Source organism: Saccostrea cucullata, unplaced genomic scaffold, assembly GCF_032062105.1.
Source record: "Saccostrea cucullata isolate Sc308-1 unplaced genomic scaffold, CSIRO_AGI_Scuc_v1 ctg931, whole genome shotgun sequence".
In the NCBI taxonomy this organism is placed as follows: Eukaryota; Metazoa; Mollusca; class Bivalvia; order Ostreida; family Ostreidae; genus Saccostrea; species Saccostrea cuccullata.
In genome coordinates, this window is record NW_026927584.1 from 130,771 (window position 1) to 154,022 (window position 23,252).

At 33.2% G+C, this 23,252-nt stretch overlaps 3 protein-coding genes and 1 long non-coding RNA gene across 4 annotated transcripts; all 4 read right to left on the reverse strand.

Moving 5' to 3' along the window:
- Positions 1-7,703: 7,703 nt before the first annotated feature.
- Positions 7,704-9,387, reverse strand: LOC134274857 (uncharacterized). Its single transcript, XM_062757105.1, has 4 exons — positions 9,177-9,387; positions 9,007-9,090; positions 8,827-8,922; positions 7,704-8,598 (listed from the first exon to the last, which is right to left on the reverse strand). The coding sequence occupies exons 1-4, from the start codon at positions 9,360-9,362 to the stop codon at positions 7,816-7,818; spliced, it is 1,149 nt and encodes a 382-aa protein (XP_062613089.1). The 5' UTR covers positions 9,363-9,387; the 3' UTR covers positions 7,704-7,815.
- Positions 9,388-10,508: 1,121 nt separating this feature from the next.
- On the reverse strand, positions 10,509-11,540 carry LOC134274858 (uncharacterized). Its single transcript, XR_009993725.1, has 3 exons — positions 11,447-11,540; positions 10,799-10,833; positions 10,509-10,661 (listed from the first exon to the last, which is right to left on the reverse strand). It is a non-coding gene; the product is annotated as an uncharacterized LOC134274858 (long non-coding RNA).
- Positions 11,541-11,778: 238 nt separating this feature from the next.
- LOC134274859 (uncharacterized) lies at positions 11,779-15,807 on the reverse strand. The gene is made up of 8 exons (XM_062757106.1): positions 15,305-15,807; positions 14,920-15,088; positions 14,429-14,559; positions 13,571-13,809; positions 13,067-13,274; positions 12,626-12,718; positions 12,330-12,425; positions 11,779-12,242 (listed from the first exon to the last, which is right to left on the reverse strand). The coding sequence occupies exons 2-8, from the start codon at positions 15,068-15,070 to the stop codon at positions 11,961-11,963; spliced, it is 1,200 nt and encodes a 399-aa protein (XP_062613090.1). The 5' UTR covers positions 15,071-15,088; positions 15,305-15,807; the 3' UTR covers positions 11,779-11,960.
- A 920-nt stretch (positions 15,808-16,727) lies between these two features.
- On the reverse strand, positions 16,728-22,520 carry LOC134274860 (uncharacterized). Its single transcript, XM_062757107.1, has 7 exons — positions 22,235-22,520; positions 20,631-20,840; positions 20,057-20,247; positions 18,956-19,127; positions 17,994-18,095; positions 17,649-17,759; positions 16,728-17,331 (listed from the first exon to the last, which is right to left on the reverse strand). The coding sequence occupies exons 1-7, from the start codon at positions 22,436-22,438 to the stop codon at positions 17,041-17,043; spliced, it is 1,281 nt and encodes a 426-aa protein (XP_062613091.1). The 5' UTR covers positions 22,439-22,520; the 3' UTR covers positions 16,728-17,040.
- Between the last annotated feature and the right edge of the window lie 732 nt (positions 22,521-23,252).

Genomic DNA, 23,252 nt, shown 5'->3' on the forward strand with positions numbered 1-23,252 from the left:
CATCTGAGGTGAATCAAAATTTGTATGTACCAGGTTGGGGGGAAACGTAAATTCCGCTATAATAGTGGTATCTCACTATTATAGTGAAATTACACTATATTTCCTGCCGTAGACACCCTCAATTTCATCCGATACCATGCAAGGGGTTTGAACTGCAAGCCATGGTGGGTATTAAAATGATCAAAAACTGTCATGCTTGCATGTTTTGAATTTTAATAAATGTTCTACCGTTGCGTTTAATAATGCGAGCACTCTTTTTTTAACGGAAGTTGCATTTTTAACATAGCAACCAATGATTACAGGGTATTTAAGCCTGTTTGAATCTCATTTATTCCTCATAAAAAGTCACGAATTGATGCTCGTTACAATTGTCAATCAGACTGGAAAGGGTTTATGGAATTAAACAAGAAAAAGGCTATTTCTGTCTGCATGGAGGCCCGCTATGGTAAACGTAAAGACCCATTATTATCGGTCGCCGCTGCTGTGGCTGATCTTCCTGTGGTTGTGTTAGATAGTGCACATATGGGAAATGAGAAGTTATTTTTGTAATAGTTCAGTAAAATAATTCTTCATTAATAACATGTAGAAAATCAAAAGTAAAATTTGCTTTAAACTTAATATTAATTGTTGTTATAATGTTTCAATATCATTGTCATTTCTCATCAAGATATTTGATAATTTTGACTATATAAAAAGAGTTTACAAAAGGTGCTATATTACGATGGTATATTTAGGACACGCAATTATTTTTTTTTAAATACCAAAAAAAAATTATCTTGTGAAAACGACATATTTATCTTGTGAAAACGAGATATTATCTTGTGAAAACGACTTATTATCTTGTGAAAGCGAGATCTTATCTTGTGAAAACGACATATTATCTTGTGAAAACGACATATTATCTTGTGAAAACGAGATATTATCTTGTGAAAACGACATATTGTCTTGTGAAAATGACTTACTATCTTGTGAAAACGAGATATTATCTTGTGAAAACGACATATTATCTAATGAAAACGAGAAATTATCTTGTGAAAACGACTTATTATCTTGTGAAAACGACATATTATCCTGTGAAAACGACATATCATCTTGTGAAAACGAGATATTATCTTGTGAAAACGACATATTATCTTGTGAAAACGACTTATTATCTTGTGAAAACGACTTATTATCTTGTGAAAACGACATAATTTCTTGTGAAAACGAGATATTATCTTGTGAAAACGAGATATTATCTTGTTAAGATAATATGTCGAGAAATCTCGTTTTTAAAATCTCGTTTTCACAAGAAATATCTCGTTTTTACAAGATATTATCTTATTAAGATAATATGTCGTTTTCACAAGATAATATCTCGTTTTCACAAGATAAAATCTCGTTTTCACAAGATAATATCTCGTTTTTACAAGATAATTTCTCATTTTCATAAGATAATATGTCGTTTTCACAAGATGATATCTCGTTTTCACAAGATAATAAGTCGTTTTCACAAGATAATATCTCGTTTTCACAAGATAATAAGTCGTTTTCACAAGATAATATCTCGTTTTCACAATATAATATGTCGTTTTCACTAGATAATATCTCGTTTTCACAAGATAATAAGTCGTTTTCACAAGATAATATGTCGTTTTCACTAGATAATATGTCGTTTTCACAAGATATAATCTCGTTTTCACAAGATAATATCTCGTTTTCACAAGGTAATTATGTCGTTTTCACAAGATAATTTTTTCTGGTATTTAAAAAAAAAAAATTGCGTGTCCTAAATATACCACCGTACTATATAGATATAAAAGGAAATTATGATTTTCCGGATAGTAATGACGTGGTTCATAGTGCATGGTTAAAAAAATTGAAAAACTCTTCAACTAGTAAAAATTGTTTTGAATATGTTACAGCTGCGAATGATACAAGGATACTTTTGTTTCTACAATTTGCAAAGCGCCTTGCAGCATAGCCTATTCTGCAGAAACCAAGGGCATTATCATGTGATAAAGATCCAGGGTATCTGCACGTGGTTCGGTCTTTTTAAGTTTTGACTGTCTTCAAAGCAATATAAATAAATAATTGAAAAAAATAAGTAAATAGAGATTTTAATGCATTTGCTCATCAGATGGACTCATCGGTGTAATAAAGTCAATGATGAATAATATTAAGAATTTATTGAAGATGAAAATATACGCTTCTAAAGATTCTAGTTCAATTTTGAATATCTTGTGCTTCCATTGCACGGATATACTTTCCAAATTGTGAAAGCACTTTTTTTTAAACAAATGCTAAATTGTTTGCGACCGATTTGATGCTTTGCAACAATTTTTAATTGCTGAAAATTTGAATCTAGTCTGATATTTTAGACATTTTTTGCTGAATATTGAGCAGTGGCGATTGGTTATTTGATGTTTCCTTGTGGTTTAAACAACAACACTTTGGTATAAATCTAGAAGTCTGAAAAATTGATACTTTTAATGCGATTTTTTGTGATAAACTTTCATTTCATATGAATATAATTAGATTTATATATCTTTCGAATAACAAGAAAAAAACCTAAAGCTATTACTCTCAGATTTTAAAGTTAAATCGTTCTTGCCTGAGTGCATAAACATAAAGCGTTAATAAATAAGATGCGTTTGTGCGGAGTTGAAATGATTGTCAATTAATAATTATTTGAACATGTGTTAAAATAAGGATACAGGCACGCTTGTAAAATATTCCCGACACCAAAGTAAATTGAGCCTTTTTTTCTGAAATAAACAATTAACCAGCCGAAATCAAAAATTAGGTATGTTTTCTACGATCGTTTTTATCAGTAATTTTTGGATTATTTATTATAAATTAATTTTGTTCAGAGGATATAATCGAGTTTATCAATATACTCTTTTTTATGTTTGCCATATTGCATCTTTACATTTACCATAATGGGCCTCCATACCCATAACCATGCAGACAGAAATAGCCTTTTTCTTGTTTAATTCCATAAACCCTTTCCAGTCCGAGTTGACAATTGTAACAAGCATCAATTTGTGCACTTTAATGAGGAATAAATGAGATTTAAACAGGCTTAAATACCCTGTAATATCGGTTGCTTAAATACTCCTGGTTTGTACTTATCAAAAACCATTCTATTTTTGTATCTTTGTGTAGCTACTTGTGTAAAAATGACCAAAACTGTAGAAGAAGTAGTGTTTTAAAGGAATTTCACTTCCATCACCGAAATCAAAAACCGATGCACTATTCTATGTATCTTAGTGTAGTCTACTTGTGTGCCAAGTTATATTGAAATCAGACCAAAACTGTAGAAGCAGTAGCGTTTTTAAGGAATTTCACAGAAAATTCTATTTTTAGTAACATGGCAACACCGTTCATCGAAATCAAAAAACCGATGCACTATTCTATGTATCTTAGTGTAGTCTACTTGTGTGCCAAGTTATATTGAAATCAGACAAAAACTGTAGAAGTGAGATAGCGTTTTAAAGGAATTTCACAGAAAATTCTATTTTTAGTAACCATGGCAACACCGTTCATCAAAATCAAAAACCGATGCACTATTCAATGTATCTTAGTGTAGTCTACTTGTGTGCCAAGTTATATTGAAATCAGACAAAAACTAGAAGGTGTAGCGTTTTAAAGGAATTTGAAAATTCTATTTTTAGTAACCATGGCAACACCGTTCATTGAAATCAAAAATCGATGCACTATTCTATGTATCTTAGTGTAGTCTACTTTTGTGCCAAGTTATATTGAAATCAGACCAAAACTGTAGAAGGAGTAGCGTTTTAAAGGAATTTCACAGAAAATTCTATTTTTAGTAACCATGGCAACACCGTTCATCGAAATCAAAAAAACTATTCTATGTATCTTAGTGTAGTCTACTTGTGTGCCAAAACTAAAATTGTAGGAGGAGTAGAGTTTTGAAAAATATTTTGAGGACAAAAAATGTTTAAGTTGGGTTCTGACCAGTAGAGTTAAAAATGCAACTTCCATTAAAAAAAGAGTGCTCGCATTATTAAACGCAACAGTAGCAAATTTATTAAAATTCAAAACATGCAAGCATGACAGTTTTTGATCATTTTAATACCCACCATGGCTTGCAGTTCAAACCCCTTGCATGGTATCGGATAAAATTGAGGGTATCTACGGCAGGAGATATAGCGTAATTTCACTATAATAGTGAGATACTACTATTATAGTGGAATTTACGTTTCCCCCCAACCTGTGTACATGAATATTCTATCAATTTTTCTCTCTCTCTCTCTCTCTCTCTCTCTCTCTCTCTCTCTCTCTTTTTGTTCTCTTCTTCAAGTGTGCTGATTCTGTCTATAAGTTTCTGAATATTTTTCTACAAAAAACATATTCAAAGTTAATGTAAAATCACATATTTTGAGGTCAAAAAATGTTTCAGTTGGGTTTAAGAAAAAGTATTGTTTATCGGGAATTATAATCTATAACGCTAATAGACTAACGTGTTGAACAGAGGAAATTCGGATTGAAATCTGTACATTGTCAGCCTTGCAACATTGATTCCTGCACTACCCAATGTCCTTTGCGCGAATAAATCAAAAATAGTAAAAAAAATCAAAGGAACATTGTTTCTTACCGAAATCTTAACGAAATGATTTTGCCTTACCTTATTCAAAAAAATACCCCCATGCCACAACACCGGCCTTCATGCCCTTCGGAAATGATACAAATGACGTCAGAAACTTACGAATTTTGACGAAGGTCTCGGAAAACATGTTCTGCATAGCAACATGGTGGCTAAAACTAGCAACAACTTACTTCGATTTAATGCAATCTCTTTTCCATAAAACTAGCGTCTTGCGTCCTAAGTCAATCTTCTGAGCCAGAACTTTTTATCTGACGTCGTACTTTCGTCACTTCAACGGTTCGGGTATTTCCATCTTTGTCGGAAACTTCTACAGAAGTTTGTCAGCTCTAGATGCTTGGGAAATGATTTCTTTTTATTGTTTTGTTTTATTCTTTTTGCTTTAAGATGATATGATAGACAGTACATGTGTAGGTTTATGATAGTAAATAAACTGCGCTCGCCCCAACGGTCACACCGTAAAACATATTAATTAAGTTGAATTGAACTTTGTGGAGGACATGATTTCATAAGTCTCTTCATACCTCGAAGCCAACAAAAATGAAACTCAAACAAAAGTAATTTTACAATAATCTCTCTCTCTCTCTCTCTCTCTCTCTCAATCACATTTCATTTGATCATATTTCTTCAACGATTTTATGGACAACATTTTTGCACTGTGAATATAATCTATAACGTTAATCTGTTAATCACTGTTAATTGACTTATGATTAGTATGAATAACATCACATACCAAATCATTTTAATAAGATTTGATCAATACTCAATTAATATTTTAACTGTTGTCATGACTTGAAATACACTTGAAAAGTTTTTGTACATGTACACTGTAGATATATGCAACAAGCTTTTGGAATAAATTACATAACGTTACCATGAAAAAAAAAAGAGAGAATTATTCATAAAATATTACAACCATTAAAATATGCCATTGGTCCCCGCTTCTGTTGCTTCGTGCCGGTTCAACAATAATATTCCTGTATTATCGTTGAGCAAATTAATTAATTAACATGTATGTGTATATGAATTATTTACAGCTTTTTATTCATTAAATGTTTCAAAATACAGATTTAAAAATCATTGCATGTAGTTTGCTTTTATTCCTTTTAATTTTGGTTAACTACCGTAAAGTATTAAAATTTGCAATTTTCACCTCGGGACCAATTTAGTGTTATTAGCCTTTAAAAAAGTGTTGTTATTTCCCTACATAACATGGTTCATGGAACCGCTTTTGATGGTATCCAACTCATCTTTTGAAATGTGTTAGTACTATTACTTGTCATTCAAAGCAGTTCATGGAAATTTGAAAATCTGTTAACGTTCTTAGTAATAAGAATCAGGAAACTATGCACGTAGTAAACATATTTTTGAAGAAAAAAAATCGGAGACTTCCAAGAATAGATACTGAGCTAGATTAGATGAAACCCTAACGCTCTCCAGTTTTTGTTTCCATTTCGAGTCTGATATCCTTAAGCGTTGAAACGCAAAAGTATCACATTTTCTTTTTTAACAAACAGTTCAATCCAAAAGATTTTATCAATACATGTACACTGATGTATTTGTCTTGTTTTATATCAAGCTTTCATCAGAATTGTTTAATTGATGATCAGAAATGGCTATCCGAATTTTCATGGAGTTTGTAAAGGTTCATTCTAGTCCTATCTATTCCCACTTTTTGAAAATCAGGTAGAAAAAGGTCAGGTTTTATGTGGGAATAGGTGGAATTTTTGTGTAAACAAATTATTAACTATGAAAAACATATAACTACTGTACAAACAATGATTAATGAACACCTATTGGAATAGAGGACAGGTATGTTTGCTTTATTAAATTATAAATCAGACTTTGTACTAATATTTGAAAGGAAAATGGACTTTTAATAGAATTGAAATATATTTTTTCTCTGTTAATATATTCATTCTAAAATCCATAGATCTGAATGACTTTTTTTTCTCAATAAATCTATTTGTTTTATGGTCTGAAATGAAGATATTAAGTAGCACTTTCTTGTAAGACCCTTTTTTTATTTCAAAAATCCGAAATAAATCATATTTTCTCATAGATGTCTTCAATACTTTCTGTCTTAAAATGTACAAAATACAGGTAAATCTAAAGAGCAGATATAATTAGTCTAGTAACTGTAAAAATAAATTAACTATCTAAACATCTATTGTTATTTGCAAGTGGGAATAGGTGGAACTGAGATTTTAAAAAGGTGGGAATAGGTAGAAGACACCTTTGTAAAGACTACGCGTATGTACATGCCTGAGGACAGTCCATTGTTCCCCTTAGGTAGGAAAACCTCTCAAATCACATAGAATATACAAAAAATACACAAACACCCTATCTTTGCGACACGTGTGGCACGTGCGGAGAGGTGCCCTAGACCACAAGGATCAGCACAATGTATGAATGATAGAATTTTATCTTATCAGTTTATAATGCCATTCATCATGGATTTTTAAAATGCAGTTTTCTATTCCTGTTCGTGTATTTTTATTCAATTTACTGACAGTGAAATGTGAAAATTAATTTAATGAGTCCAACTTTTGAAAATTAGTGCGACACTTAAACCTATAAACAACATTGTCCAGACTGGTATATAGGTCCCTGCTATTGATTACCATTTCTAATTTGATGCCTTAAAAATGTTTATATCACTTAGTGGGATTTCATCGCAGTATCACACTGTACATTGTTAAACATGGAATATATCCCATGGATTATGATTATGAAATCCCACTCAAATGGGATGTTTATATGGATACAGTTTAGTAAGCCTTTCCAAAAGCAAAGGAATTGATTGTCTTGATTAGAATTGCACTTATACCTCAAATACGACATAATTAATTTCTGGGATCGTGTTGTGCACATCAATCAACAACCTTTGAAAACCTAACCCAGACCACTGTGTTCATACGATTACATTCACCAGAAATAAGATATAAAGCATCTTTTGAGTTTTAGGTTTAAAATTTAAAAAGCACTTCGAATTCATAGCATATTATTATAAATCCGGTCTCCACCTTTTTTTGTCTTTTATATATTCCATATTTCCTCAAACAACACTGCGATTTAAAACAAATTCAATCTATTAAATATGATATTCATTTTGTGGTTTTTTTTTTAAAAACCTCAGATGTAAATACATAATATTGTACTGTAAATACGAATAAGCAATGTTAACGTTTAAAGAAATGGTGAATTCAACTGAAATTGAATGTCCCGATTTCTGTCGGTTGTTGTCGAGAGTCGGAGGACCTTGTCTCCTTTAAGGCTGATTTCCTGTCTTCCAGTTCCTCAGGGGACACATCTAGAATGGCTGAAGGAGTCCTCTGCAATGTCGGTTCCTGCGAGGAGAGCCTTTGTAGCTTTAGGTTAAGGGATTCGTTTTTGTTAGTTGTTGCTACATTGTCTTGTTGTCGAGCTTCAGGGCTTTTAACTTCTTTTAACTCAGATTTCTTTATTTCAAGTTCCTTTGCAGAGAGACTGTACAAGAAAGGGGGCGTTTTGGTGATTACAGAGTCTGCATTATCAGACTTATTACCATTTTTGATAGCATTTCCAATAACTATGTCTTTTGTTGGACCAATCTGAATTCTAGCAATATGCTTTCCATCAAAGTTATCCGCAGTAGTTGGGGTTGAGGTAACACTAGGAGAGTTGTTGTTGAGTTCAATAGTGGGGGATGAATCGCTTTTCCTAGAGATCATATTTCCGTTCTGTTGAGTCGTCTTCTGTTCGTTGCAGCCTTCAACAACAGCTTTGTTGAGAAGTGGGCCATTTTGTTCTATGTATAATGCTGGCCAGACAACATAATCTACAAACTTTCCACTATTTTTATACCCTCTGTGACATTCACTGTTGAACTCTGTAAAATCTGCACAAAGATACATTGGAGGCGTTTGAATGCAAGCATACCAGCACACTTCCAGACACCGGTCTTGATAATTCTGCAGAGATGTAATCTCTTCTTTATTGGGAAATTTCTGTAAATTCAAGCACACATTTTTGAATCCTGCAATATCCTAATTACTAGCAAGTTCTTTTTTCTTTAATGTTAACATAAGTTTCTTTTTAAATAAAACTATGAGATACAGTACTCATTCATAGTTCTTGTCCAAAACTGTTTTATGATATTGAGGGCATGTATATCTCAAAAAGGTTGATATTTAAATCACATTTTTGTCGAATACCTTCATGAACAGGGAACTTACCCTTTTAATAGATGTCGCAAGTTCTGTAGCAACACTTTTGATGAACTCATTGAGCTTAGTCGAGGTAGTCTGAGACAATGTCGTCGTTGTGTCCGTCTAAAAGCAAAACTTTCTATTAAAAAATCATGATTGTGTTTTCTTATCCCTCAGTCATAGAAATGCAGAGAAAGAGAGAATTACCTCTATATCATCCAGGAACAACAGAGAAGCCGCCAGACGTTTCCCCTGCTTCTCTGATTCGCGTTTGCAAAATGCATAGCATTCCTGCAGTAAGACCAATTGAATAGTAAGCTATAAAATTTGAAAATTGTCTTTAAAGTTGAGACTGTTGATAGCAAAATAATATATACCATTATGATATCCAGTAACCGTTTTGTAATGACACAGTCGCTTCGTTCAATGTCAGTCTTGGCTTCCAAACTGAGGCGCTCAAACGCTTCCGTCCATTGGTTGTCGTAAATCTCGCTGAACATCTCTGACAACTTCTGTGGTCTTCTGGGATCGCTGAGATCCGTTATGGCGGAGTTACTCTCCATTAGCGTCAAACTGTTTTATTTCACTTGTGCTGAAATGAGTAAAGCTAGGGTAGGTACATGTATTGATTTTGAGAAATATTGAAAACTAATACCGCTTCTGCTACTAAATGCTCTCCTTCAGATGAAAATAATACTTTGAACTATGAAATAGTTTTTTTGTCTAAAACAGTAAATGATTTTGCTCGTTTTATTTTCTTTTATTTCCTCGTAGTTTTTTGTCCCCCGGCTTTGCGAAAGCGAGGGGACATATCATTTCATTCGACTGACTGTCAATTTGCCCGTCTGTCACTATTTCACAAAAAAATATATTTTGTTTTTAACTCCTAAATGAAAACAGATACATGTAGGACAAACATATTTTACATGTTTATTACCCGTAAAAAGACATTTCCAAATTTACTATTTTTGACACCGTGAACTTGGCCTTTAAGTTTTGCCTATTTTTAAAAAGTTTTATCATTGCTTTAAATTCATTTGGTCAAAACTTTAGAAAGAGAAAAGATATAGTGCTTTCATATTATACATGTATATTATCTGTGACAAGAACTTTCTCAATACATGTGTATACTATGATGTTTGAACATGTGACCTTGAAATTTGACCTTCTTTTCAAAAATGTTAACCTACCTTATAACTTTTTGATTTGATAAAAGAAATAGGGCTTTAATATTTGACGTGTGTATTGCATGTGACGAGATGTTTCAGAATATGCTATGTATTTTGACCCATCAGAGACCTTCATGTTTGATCTTATTTTCAAAAAATTAACTTAAAAATTAATTACTTTTAAATGACACATGAAAATGCAATGATAATATTAAACAATATGCCATAAATAATGACATTCCATCCACTAAAACATCGAAAGCGGGGGACCAATATTCTTTGAATTACATGTAGCTTGTTATTCAAATCAGTCCTATTTGTTAACTCCATAGCTTATTACACATGGAAAAATTTAAGGATTAATTATTTGACGTTTTACAAAGAAAAGCCATTTGGTTTTTCAATCAGATATACAGAGATAGTACTGTGCTAAATTGGTGTCAGTATGATACTATGAATTTTCTTGTCGACTATAGTCTAATAAAGATTAAGGTCATACAACTGAAATTAGTCTATATGTGTACGAAGTAGCAACCAGATAAATGTACAGTGTTAAAAATGCATATTCTAAAGTATATCCCCGGGTAGTACAAGAAAATGTAGCGTACTTACCTCGCTATAAAAGTTAGTCTGTACTGGTTTTGTCATCGTCCTCTGTGATTGTCTGTTCCTATATTTGACCTACTCTCTCTCCTCTGTGTATATTTTCCATAGAATGAACGTAAAGTTATTAAAATAAATCATTAATATTTACAAACTTAGAAGTACGCATCCTAATAGTTGTAAATTATAACCTTAAGTTATAGTGTGACAAATGTAAATATACTTACACCTATACGGTGTGTTGACGTTGAAGATCGCTGACCTGTTGATAAAGATGTGTTTTATATTTATTACCGGCATTGACAGGTAAAAACTTCGCTCCAAGGTTGTAGATACATATCAGGTATCAGGAAGAAGAATTTTTGTTGAATGAAAAAAAAAATCCTTTCACCTGAGCACTGCCTTTTTGTTAATTGTCTGGCAATCACGTGAGCTAATAATGTACCATTGCCAGACTTGTATAGTTTTGTTATATACATACATGTAATTAATGGGGATGGCCACCTTTTTGTTTTACTTTCGAAGTCGCATTTATATTCTCATTATGAGTCTTGATTGAATATAAATGCTTGTGCCGTTTTATTTCAATCTTGTCATGCCGACTACTGTCTCACCTTGCATAAGTGTTCATTACCGAATTCTATTTTAGTACTGTGCACGCAAATGGCCCGTATTGCATAATTATAGTCCTATATTCCACGTATAAAAGGAAAGTACATCATGTATGGTATTATATTACTTTAAAAAATTGATAGATCTCTGTGGATACTTCTAAAATGTTTTATGACCAGTAACTTACCCCCTCCCTCTGATTGGTCCGAGAATTTGGTTGTTTGCCACTTAGCTAGTTATCGTAGGTTCTTGGTAATACTTACATAACTTCCTGTCATAATTTTGGCAATGTCGTACACTGATTTAAAATGACACAATTTAAATATCTGCTGGGTTTCTTTATCTGTAAGGTCTCTGCTTTATGTAGCATGGTGACTTTTTTTAAAAGATAAAATTTGACTGGGAAAATTCCAAAGGGTAAAGTGCAGACATAGGCAACATTCATGCATTGTCAGGATGTAGAAATTAATATCACCAGGAAAACTAATGTTAAACAAACTTCATCATGTACAGTCAGTTTTTTTAATTAACAACATCCAACAAAAAATGCAATATATCTGATAATAATGGATAATTACTAAAAGTGTATGAAAGAAACGGTTTATACATACATGTATAATAAACAATACAATGAAATAAAATTAAAATACAATATCACTTATTATGATAGATAATGATTAAAAAGTTTATAAAAAAACTTACAACTATTCTTAAGTTAAATACTTGAAGTAGAGTATAAATCTAATGGAATGATACGTGATTTATTCTGATATAAACTTAATTGCTATGCGGTTGGACAACGCCTTTCTTTAAAAGCGGACCACCCTCGTGTAATAGTAACGACGGCCATACATTAAAAGACACAGTTTTTCCTTTCCCACTGTACAGTCTTAAATGCTCAGACACTCTCTGTCCTTCATGGGCCCAAAGTAAACACATAGGCGGATCCTGAATATTGAAAAGCCAGGACAATTGTATGCACAGGTTGGAGTATTTCATTAAATTGTCTGTGTGTAAATCAGGGTCAATCATTTTGGACAACTGCTTCCGTGTGAACAGCTGCAATGAATAAAAGTTTCAAAAATGACAAATATTAAAAATAAAAGTGTAAACTTTTCAACTTTTAAAAATTTCCTCTTAACTTACCATTTGTATTGAATGAATACTGAGCACACCGTGATCTTTCCTGAATTCTTTCAAACATCTTGAGGCTTCTTTTTGTAATTTTTTACTCACATTTAGCTACGAATAAATAAGAATCAAATTATCTTGAACTTGTATAATTTTAAGTGAAAAATTTTGATTGTGAAATTTTTATTAGCGAAATACATGTAAACATGAAATATGTATACGTACCTCATATTTTATTTTCAAATTTTAATAAGAATAAATTTTCAAGGATTCTTTTATCAAAGTTAGAAACACATTTTTTAATCCCTCACCCACTCTGGTACATTCCTCATGGGGAACAGAATCTTCTCCCACATTTCCTGGAACTGGTCCGAGGCCAGAGTCTTACAGTACTGGAATGCTGCCTGTAAAACAAAACATAGATTCAAATTTAATATATAGAATATAATTCTATGAAATTTATAATTCCTTTATGCTATAGCCAAAACGTAGAGAGCACGGAGATATTTGAAATAAAACTTCTGGGGTGATAATAAAAAGAACGTCTAGAATTTGGGTTCTCTCCTTGTTTTTCTTAAAATGGAGAGCGATCTAGTCTAGCATTTTTTTGCAAATGTAATGGAATATAGTTGAAACACGGGGCTAGGTTAGCAAGAAGACTCTACGTGTAATAAGCATTTAATTAAATTATAATATTGGCACACGAAGTTTATAAGCTGCCTTTTAAGTCTTTAGAAATGATATTATTTTACCTCTAAAATGTCTGCCAAAAGTTTGATATTCCCATCCTCGTGATTCTCTTTGGTCATGCGTAGTTCCTCTAGAACCATTGTCCACTCGTTGTCGTAAAGTTCCGAGAATCGCTCGGCGAGATTTGTAGGTCTGTTTGTGTCGCCGAGATTTGAAACTGTCGAATCTTGATCTTTATCTCTGTGCTTTTCTTCCTCCAATTTACTTAATCTGTGAAAATTCGATGCAACGTTAACTTAATCTATATGCATCTCTTAGAAACAAAGATGTAGAAATATGCTCTCAATGTATCCAAAATAGTTTTAGAATATGATTCTTTTTGTGACTATAGTAATAATTGGCTTCAGGTGCCGTACACGAAATGCATGTACATGTGTAGTTTTAGCAAAGCAAATGGAGTTTTGCTGAAAATGTGTACACGCATTCCTGTGTTATAATAAATGCCATTGGTATCTATCTTAATTTTTAGGCACGTTTCATGTTTATTCAAATGATATAAATACTACCTAATTTTTAATTCTTCGATTTCTTTTTGCTGTGATTCTATAAGACTTGGCTGGTTCTCATGTCGGGCTGTCTCAGCTGGTTTCTCGTCCTCACTGACGTATCTCTCGGTGTTCACTTCGTCCGTCTCTTCCTGTTTCTCTATCACAAAGGTTTTGGAGGCTCGAGTCAGACTGTCTAACTCTGTTGGTACATCCATAAGATCGTGTATTCCAGTGAATTTCTTACTCTCAACTGTTCTCTGGAAAGAAGGAATACTTGTAACTTTTTTAATGACATTTACGTAGTGCAAGATTTTATGTCTTTACTAGAAGATTATTGTATATAAAATAAATTGAAAGAGAGAAAGGTCTGATTATTAATCAGACCTTTCTCTCTTTCAATATTATTTTTATTCTCTGACTCAAATATAAATGCAATCACTTTTGATATTTGAAAGACATGATAATAAAGGACAATGGCTAAAAATATTGGGAAGACATGAGGTAACCAATAACCTGCTTGTGCACTCTGTACACGAGTGTATCATACTATCATATTATCATTCATGCCCAAAGTTCAAAGAGGGAACACGTTCAAAATTATATGAAATGAGATGAATGTTTACAAGACTTAACAAAACTTGGTTGAAAATTTTACTGCATTATATCTGAGGTAAAGAATGTCCTTCGAAATTCAACGAGAAGTTTTGGTGGAAGGGATTACTCTGGAAAATTTTTAAATGTTTCACTTAGCAGTGACTTGTCTAAGAATTCAAAACGATAGTGTTTGACTTAATATATGTAGAAACTTAACAATGATGATTGACTTACAGGAACTTGTAACTTGTCTAAAAATGAACATGATCGTGATTGACTTACAGGAACGGGTCTGTATCCTTTCTTCAGAGCTTTCATCAGAGTTGTGTAGTCTATCTGGGCGTCCACCAGAACCATCTCTAGTTTGTCCCAGTCCTTCTCCTCTGCTGCTTTAAGGGCCGTCCGGAGGGACTCTACCTACATTGTCATTATTTTATAAAGAAATCTGTGATTTACTCACATTAATGTTACAAATGTGATATATTCTCTTGTTTTTAAATAATCCAGCTGTGTGTATTGGTCACAGGTTTCATTTTTCAAAGAAAAAAAAAATCAAACATATCAACTTAAGAATCTTAAACTGCATTTTTTATACGTAGATTAGACTCTTAGTAATATGCTTTCATCTCCTTTATACTTTTATATTCAGTTTTCATACCTGTTATAGCCTTTTCTGTTCAAATTCAAGCTTACAGATTCATAATTGAATCCCAGTAATTAATTAGAATCGGATATAGAACATGAAATAATGTAATTTATCAATCTATATTGACCTACATTATCAGCCTGGGCCCCCACCACTCCTTTCATCAGGTTATTGAGATCCGCCCTGGCGTTCTGAATCATTTCCCGCGTTAGGAGGTGGTACTTCTTCTGGGCCACGAGCCCGACCACGCCCTGTAGCACCTTACCGAGCCCCGACATCTCCTACAGCATCCTCAGCTTCAAGTCCGCAAGAAAACGAAATCATTCTCAAAATAATCTACACATTTTTACAGAAAGCCTTGTATCAAGTCTATACTATCAATGGCTTTTTTCTCTCTATCATGGTTTTTCCCAATCTCATGGATGTTTACATAGAAAGTGGCGAATAAACAGTTTGTAAACAAATATATTTATCGATTTAATGTTTACTTACATATATGTGCTACTTCTTACCTTAAAGTGCGGACAAAGTCTTGACATGACCTAAAAATCAGCATTTGCGACTATACACAGTCCACGAAGATATTAAATTACATATCGGCGAAGATCTTTTTAATGGTACTACATTGTTTCCGATCGCTGATCATATTAGCATATGCTCGCCCTGATTAAGGTTTCTTGTTTAAGAATCCCACACTGTGCATTTAAATGCCTCCTGATTGACTTAATCAATACGAGATTATGAGGGGTTTGAAAACATTTCACAGTTCAATATTCATGTTTAGTTAAATCCTGGTTCCCCACTGATTTATCTGTTTGGATCGATAAAATTGATACTTTTTCCCTTTTAAATCTTAAACTTGTTGATTCCTTCAAAATGGAATTTCTGAGTTTCCACATAAACTAATTCCCGATGCCTGTACATTGCGAAAATTATTTATCAGTAATAAAATAGAATTTTATCTACATAGAGTCAATGATTTTTCTTTAAACTAAAGCAATAATGTGTAATATTATTTATGTGTTTGCATGTTTTATACCTTAATTAAAATTTAAAGAACAAGCAGTTTATATTAAAAGCGTAATAAAGTAAAAAAAAACAAAAACAACAACCATCCTGAGCAGTCTTTCGCCGATTAAAAGAGACATTGAAAGCACGATATACTAGTATCGTATAAATGAAATAGACTCGCTCTAAACCCTTCATTATGATACCTTTCTGAATTCGATTATTACCCCCGCCCACTCTAATTTCTTAGTTCTTATGATCTAGTGGCAAACACTATGAATGGTACCTAATTGTATACCAGTGATTACATAACAAGCCAAACAATTAATACGTAAAATATTAGATTTAATCAACATAAATATTTTACTTTAAAGACTGACGTGGTATGCCTACATGCAGCGATAAGTACGTTTTACTTACTATTTTTCTTCTTCTTCTTTTAAATATGAGTATTTTACCCTATCTTTGGACTTTCAGTAGGCGTGACTTTCTCGGCGCTACGTAATGGAGAATATTAGTAGATTCTCATTGGTTACGAAATTAATAACATAGGAACTTAAAATTGTTGTTGATAACGATCAGACGACTTATGCCCCACCTCTGTGCCGTGAGAGAACTTTTAATTGGCTATTTACTACACCAGTTGACATTCGGCCGCATTTCTATCATATGTATATTTCAACAGCGAAGGGAAGCTGTGTAAATTTCAGAAGCTAATTAGGTAACGTCGAGAATGCCACGCCTTACTGAAAGTCCACACTAAGCGTGTAATTCTTCTAAATAGATTAAATACAGTTAAAACGAACACTCTGTTCTTATTTAACTCATATTTTGTTGAACTGGCACTGTCATTTCTCTAAATGTAATAACATGCGAATTTTCAACTTAAAATTCCCATAAATATTTTTTACCACAATTTTTTTTCGTAACAGATTTTGCAAAAAATATTTTTATTTAACTTAAAACATTAACAAAACAGTACAACTTTGGTAGAGTACATGAATACACGTTGATGCGTTTGTAGACATTAATGTATTAAAGCTTATATCATGTACTTTTAAAGAGACAATTCACAATACAATTTATACAAGAATCATAGCGGTAAAAGTAAGGTAGATACAATATGTGCCTAAAGAGCGATATATCTTGTTTGCCTACATTGATACAAGTTCAAATGATAATCACATTGTCACGTGATTAATATTTTGTGAATTTTAAACTACATTGTAGTTTAATTCCATCACTTTTGCGTCGCTATAACAGATCCTTTTGACAAAACCTTTCCACCTTCTTGCATTAAAACTGCTGGCCATACGCACATGGATACGTACTTCCCACTCTCTGAATAAAACTCGTATTTGTCCCTTTCGACTCTGTCTCCCTCTGACGGCCAAACAAGAGCCATGGGCGGATCTTGGACGCACATTAACCATAATATTTCTATACATTTGTCTATATAGTCATTGAGCACACTAGGTAGTTTTGTATGGTCCCAACGAAAATCCTTCTCTATTGTTGTTTCTTTGAATTTCTACAAATGTAAATTTATAACATGATTACACAGGCACCTGACGTTACTTATTTTTCTTTAATAAAAAATATACACATACCTAATAATAAACAGTTTATCATTAGGTATATGTATATATTTTTTTTATTAAAGAAAAATAAGTACCACCAGGTGCCTGTGCATAACTAGTATTGAAAATAAAATCATAAAGACGTTGTTTAATTCTTTCCCGAAAAAGCAAATACTTGGATATGTGGTTACACAAACTACCTCGAAGATGTTTCAGATTACTTATAAGAAGTCATACGTTTCGTGTAGATTTTATTCGAGTTATCTACCTTGCAGAGCTGCGGTACAGACATTGTGGCCACCTCCTGACGTAACCCTTTGACGTATTTCATCCCTTTTGATGACAACATTAGTCTCTGCTCCCGTGTGGGGGAACTTTCCTGAGAAGAATAATTCATTTCATAGTATTTTATCATTGTCAAATCTGTTATCATATGTGATATCATACAACAAACAGCTGAATTATTAAAGTGACAATTTTGGAACTGTCAGATGTTGGAAAAAGATTTTCAATTATAAAGGACCTTTGGCAATAATCTTAAATTTTTATATCGAAGTAAAAATTCTGATTGGGAAAATGAATACTTTTGAAGAGTATACAATTTGTTTCTCACAAGGTAAGGAAGTTTGATTGGTTGTAGTAAAGGCACTGCAGATGTCGTGGTTAAATCCAAAAGCTGTCCGTAGGCGGCAGTTTGGCAGAATGGATATGCATACTAAAAAAAGAGCAAATATCAAAATTCACCGAAAGAGTTGCAATTGTTACCCTCTCGATTGGATCACAAAATATTTATACATTCAGAAATTGGAAATAAGAGCGCGTCAGAGATACATTTCCGGACAACAATTAATACTAGTATATTAAATGGTATTCGAAAAAGGATCGCCAACGTGCTCTTATTTCCAATTTCTGAATTTATCGTTGCACCTAAAATGCATCTGATGACATGGTTACATAAACATGTACAGATTTATCACAATACTTTTGAATAAAATTGGAGATAACTAACAGTAATCGAGCTCAAAGTCCGTTAAAACAATACAATTTAGGAACAGAGCAAACATGAACCTCTGAAGCTATCAGAGGTAGGATCAGGTGCCATGGAGTAGTGAGTATCCTCGGTCGACCGGTCAAGTCTGTCTTGTGCTCCTTGTTATAATCAGGCATGCGAAAAAAAATATATAGACAATACAGTGTGTAAATAATGGCTAAATAATAAAACTAAGTTTGAAAAACGTAAAGTCAGCATTCGACTTAAAAAGAAGTCAGAAGATAGACTGTACATATTTGCTGATAATGCCATTGTATCGACCATAGAACTTGCAAATTGTTGCCTATGACTGGGACTAATGATGTTCATTTACGAGTATCATCAACTTGTTTGTCAAAAGTCTCGTTTTAGAAACTGGATCTAACTCAATGTTTCAAGATAAAGATGAAAGATGTATACCTTAGAGATATTCATTATTCCTCAACACAGAACAACTTCTGATTAATACCGTATTCGTGTCCTGCTTTCCTGTATTCTAGATCTCTATACACTGTACCTACATGTATAACGTGCATGCTATTTACCCGTACTATCCTCATGAGGTTATACATGATTTCTGTGTCTTTGCCTTGATTCCATGTACTCATCTCATGAAATGCTCTTGCGTATTCCTTGTCTCGGAAGTCTCTGAATCGTTTGGTGATTTTGAGGGCTTTACTGAGTGCAGTATCATCCTCCTCTATCCCGCCTCCCAGTCTAAAAATAGTCAAATAACATGTGAATTCACTGAACTTTAAAGAAAAGCATTTTAGGTAAAATTAAAAAATGCAGCCTGGGTAAAACTTCTTTAATTTTTAATATAGCACAAATAATACAGCAAAAATTCAAAAGAATTCAAGTGTAAGAAATATATTTTTAGATATTGGGCACTCTACTTTCAACAATTGTCTACTGTGTTACATAATATTATTAAAGCATTTTATCTTAAAATACTCCTGGCACTGTGGAAAACTCGCTCTTCTTGTAATTAAGGTCAGACGACACGTTCCTAAAAATATATAATTTTTCCGAAGAATTTGTCATTGAAGAAAAGGGACTTAAACAAGATTCCTCACAAAGAAGTAGGGTACCTTACCAGGCATATGGACAAGATACCACTGGAAAATATTTCTTATATAACCCTTTTGGGTAATCTTCTGAATGGCCTATATCATCATTTTTGGTGTACTTATACTTAAAAACAGTTTGAAAACAATGTAGAAATCAGAAAAGAATGACGAATATGAATATTTTTTTTTATATAATACCAAGAGATACAAAACATATAAGTATTTGAGATATGTGTCATCTGACCTTAAGAGGGCAATGGGTAGTGGTGATGGCCATTTTCGGACTATTTAAACCTCATGGAAATTAGGAGCTTTGTATAATCTGATAGTAATATTGCATATTACAGTTGTATTTTCAAAAAAAAATATTTATTGCCAAAATATGGTATTCAAAATACTTAGATGGATCATTTTGGCGATTTTTGACCACCCTTTTAACCTCTTTATTGAATCCTTGAGTGGAGTAATTGTCCTTCTCTTGTGTTTCCAGAAACCCCGTTTTCAATAACAAGCCTGGGATAAAGTATTTTAAAGGTGGAACTGATCATATAATTTAGAACCTTCTCCTTTGCATACCTCTTAGTGAGCTGGTCTATCTTAGTCTGTTGGAACTCCACTGTTCTGAGAACATCTTCGTAGTCGCTGATAGAGGACCCCGTTACAGAGTGTCTGTGGGTCTCCCCACGGGAGGTTTTCTTGCCGTGCTTCACTCGGGGAGAAACCTCCATGATGGTCATTCTTTTTGGTAGGTACTTTTGCGGCAATTCCTAATGCAATAATAAGCACATTTAATATCATTTCCATACTTGCAAAGAGAACAATGAACAAAAGAATCAATCAATATCTTCGTGATAAACAAGTTTTTAAAAAGGACTAAATTGCCTGCTATGTAAAATATAAGGATTTATCAATTTTTTTTCATTATCTTTGCTTTTATTGCTACATTCTAAATAATTAAAAGGTGTATAAAAAAGGGGTATTTCGAAGACAAGTCTTGGTCCACAATGAGTGTGTGATTGGGGATGGCATGCATCACCTTAAGATGTGGTTACCTACTGATTAAACGAATACAGTAGCCTAACCATACTAGAAGCAAATATGATCACAGAACCAATATATAGTTCAGACACGAGAACAAGTTTGCACTAACCACTTTATTCTGCATGTTTAGTAGCATTTTCTCGGATCGTTTAAGTGAATTGTACTCGTATAAGGCTGTTCCGGACGTGTATTTATTGACGCTAGGCTCCCGGCAGGCGACCATCAGCACTTCCCTCAGTCTGCTCTTTGCACTGTTCTCTGGACCGTGACGAGGACTTTTCTGAGCTTCCATGATGCCAGAAATCAATACATCCTGGTACTAAGAAAATGAAGAAGGTACATGTACATCAAAGACAGTTGGGAGTGCAATTTTTAAAACAGTTAACGTTTAATTAAAGCAATTATCCAAATTTTCTCAACTTTTAGAACTTTCGTGGTTTTAAAACTTGCGTTAACTAATACACTTACATGTGTTAAAAATAAAGGTTATATGACACAAACAATTTTGACTGCACTTTAAATTTTACAGAGATTGCAGCTGTCAATAGATATCATTCTTACAGTGACAAGGTTTCTACATGTAGTTGTATTATATTGAGTAAGTTCACCGAGAACACCAAACTTACAACGAAGCTTATCAATGTCTTGCGATAACTATTTTTTTTCTATAATTGAATTTTCCCTCTATGCAAGTATCTGTGAAAGAAGTTTGGATGGAAGGTGTGCATGCTTTCAAGTATAACATTTATTTTTAGTTGAAAATTTAAAAAATATATATATATATCTTAAAACAATCTTGGTTTTACGAGTTACCTTTGAACACTTAGAAAGATAATAGCCATTAAACTTCAAGTTCCACCGCATTTACAACATGTTGACTTCAAACGACTGCCGATATATTAATGTATCATTAACTTATTTGTCAATAGCATATATTCAAAATATTGTTCATCTGCTCTTTTGTTTGGAGAGACATAAAACTCACATGTAGGCGAAAATGGCGTATTGCTACTCTAATAAGGGAATTTGACGACAGAAAAGTTGAAGTCATCACATTTATCAAATGTCTGGTTGTTATTTTGCCATCAATGATCTTCTCTAAAGAAACATCTAAGTATGATTGTCAAACTCTGTGACTGTTGTATTTCGAGATCACAGGAATACATCATATCAACGCGTTCGGTGAATTGTTTGGTCAGTTTGGGTGTCCAGGGCGTGTTTAAGTTTTTAAGTAGTTTTAAATCGACCTGGTTAAAACACACAGAGAAGGATTCATTGATTTCGTCCTTTATATTCTAGTATATTTCTTGTGTAAATATTTCTGAGACTGATTCGAAACTTAATGCATATAGTAATCACGTACACAAACGTTTGAGAAAAAAATAATCTATAGCTGTCATGCGCTCATTTTCTCATGCTTTTTAAGAATCACTGATTTATCTTTTAAATTTATAATCTATAAAATTTTTACAATAAAATGATGACTGGAAAGATCTTGATCAACTTTTGCACAGGTTTTGTACAAGGGTGTTCGAAAACTAAATTGATGTCTGTAAAGTTAAACATCAGGACTCTCTCTCTCTATCTCTCAGAATCTGTAATGTTCCGCTCTTTGCCCCAGTCCACCCAAGACATATGGAACCTGTACTTTGACATGTATAGTTCCTCCTCAGAAAAGTATAAATGGATAAAAAAAACTTTAAATGTACTCACCACGGGGGGATAACGTTCCTTAAGCAGCTGTTCAGCCTGTACCAAGCCGATATACTCTAGTTTAGCCGCTTCTAAATCCTCTGTTGACACGTATCCCTCCATCTCCTGTAGAGTTCTCTGAATGTTGCTGCGAGTGTGACTCTTCAAAGACGGTAAATTCAGATCGGGTTGGCGCTTTGACGCCATGGCAGCCGTTTTATGCATCGTTCATAGGCCACTGAATTTCTGAAATTTTGTACGGCAATGGTCAGTTATTGATTCACTGTCGTTGAGCAACTTCTAACTTAACTGCTAAAATTCTCTCTTATGTAAGACGATTAGAGTGGGCTTAAAGAGTTTTAATAAATATACAGAGAGAAATAGCGGAATCAATAGGAGAAATATTTACATTACTAAAACGTTACCTTTTTATCTGCACATTTGGCCAGCACGAAGAATTGAGAACATTTTAAGATAACGTCCATAGTCGCCAAAATTGAATTTAAAAATGTATGATTTAAAATTCAGCATTTATTCATTACATAAACCACATTTGTCGTCCCAGCACATGTAGCACTGGACTTTTAAAAGTATGAATTCTTTGTGGAAATTGATTAAATTTATTGACGCATGCATAATGCACCATGCATAAAAATAACTGACCCTAGAAAAAAAAACGGTGTAAGAAATGAAAGTGGCTTACCAAAGGGTAGGATGATCTGGATGTAATCCCTGGATTCAAATGGCGTGAGGATCAATATAGCATTGTAATCCAAACACTTAGATCAGATTGACATTCAATTCAGCATTGATTAAAAGTTAATGTACTGTGACGTAAATAGGCATATTTGAACGGAATCGTTTAAGAAATCAGCGAATCGTCCCTACCTGGGGGTCGACAGGTTGTGTTTTCTGATTTTTTCACCTGATACACGATATCCTTAAAATTTAAAAGGAATAATATACAAGAACACAGGACCAAGTGGACGTTCAAAAATTAGAAGAGTTAAGCAAGTTTGATAAGATCTCCATAAATATT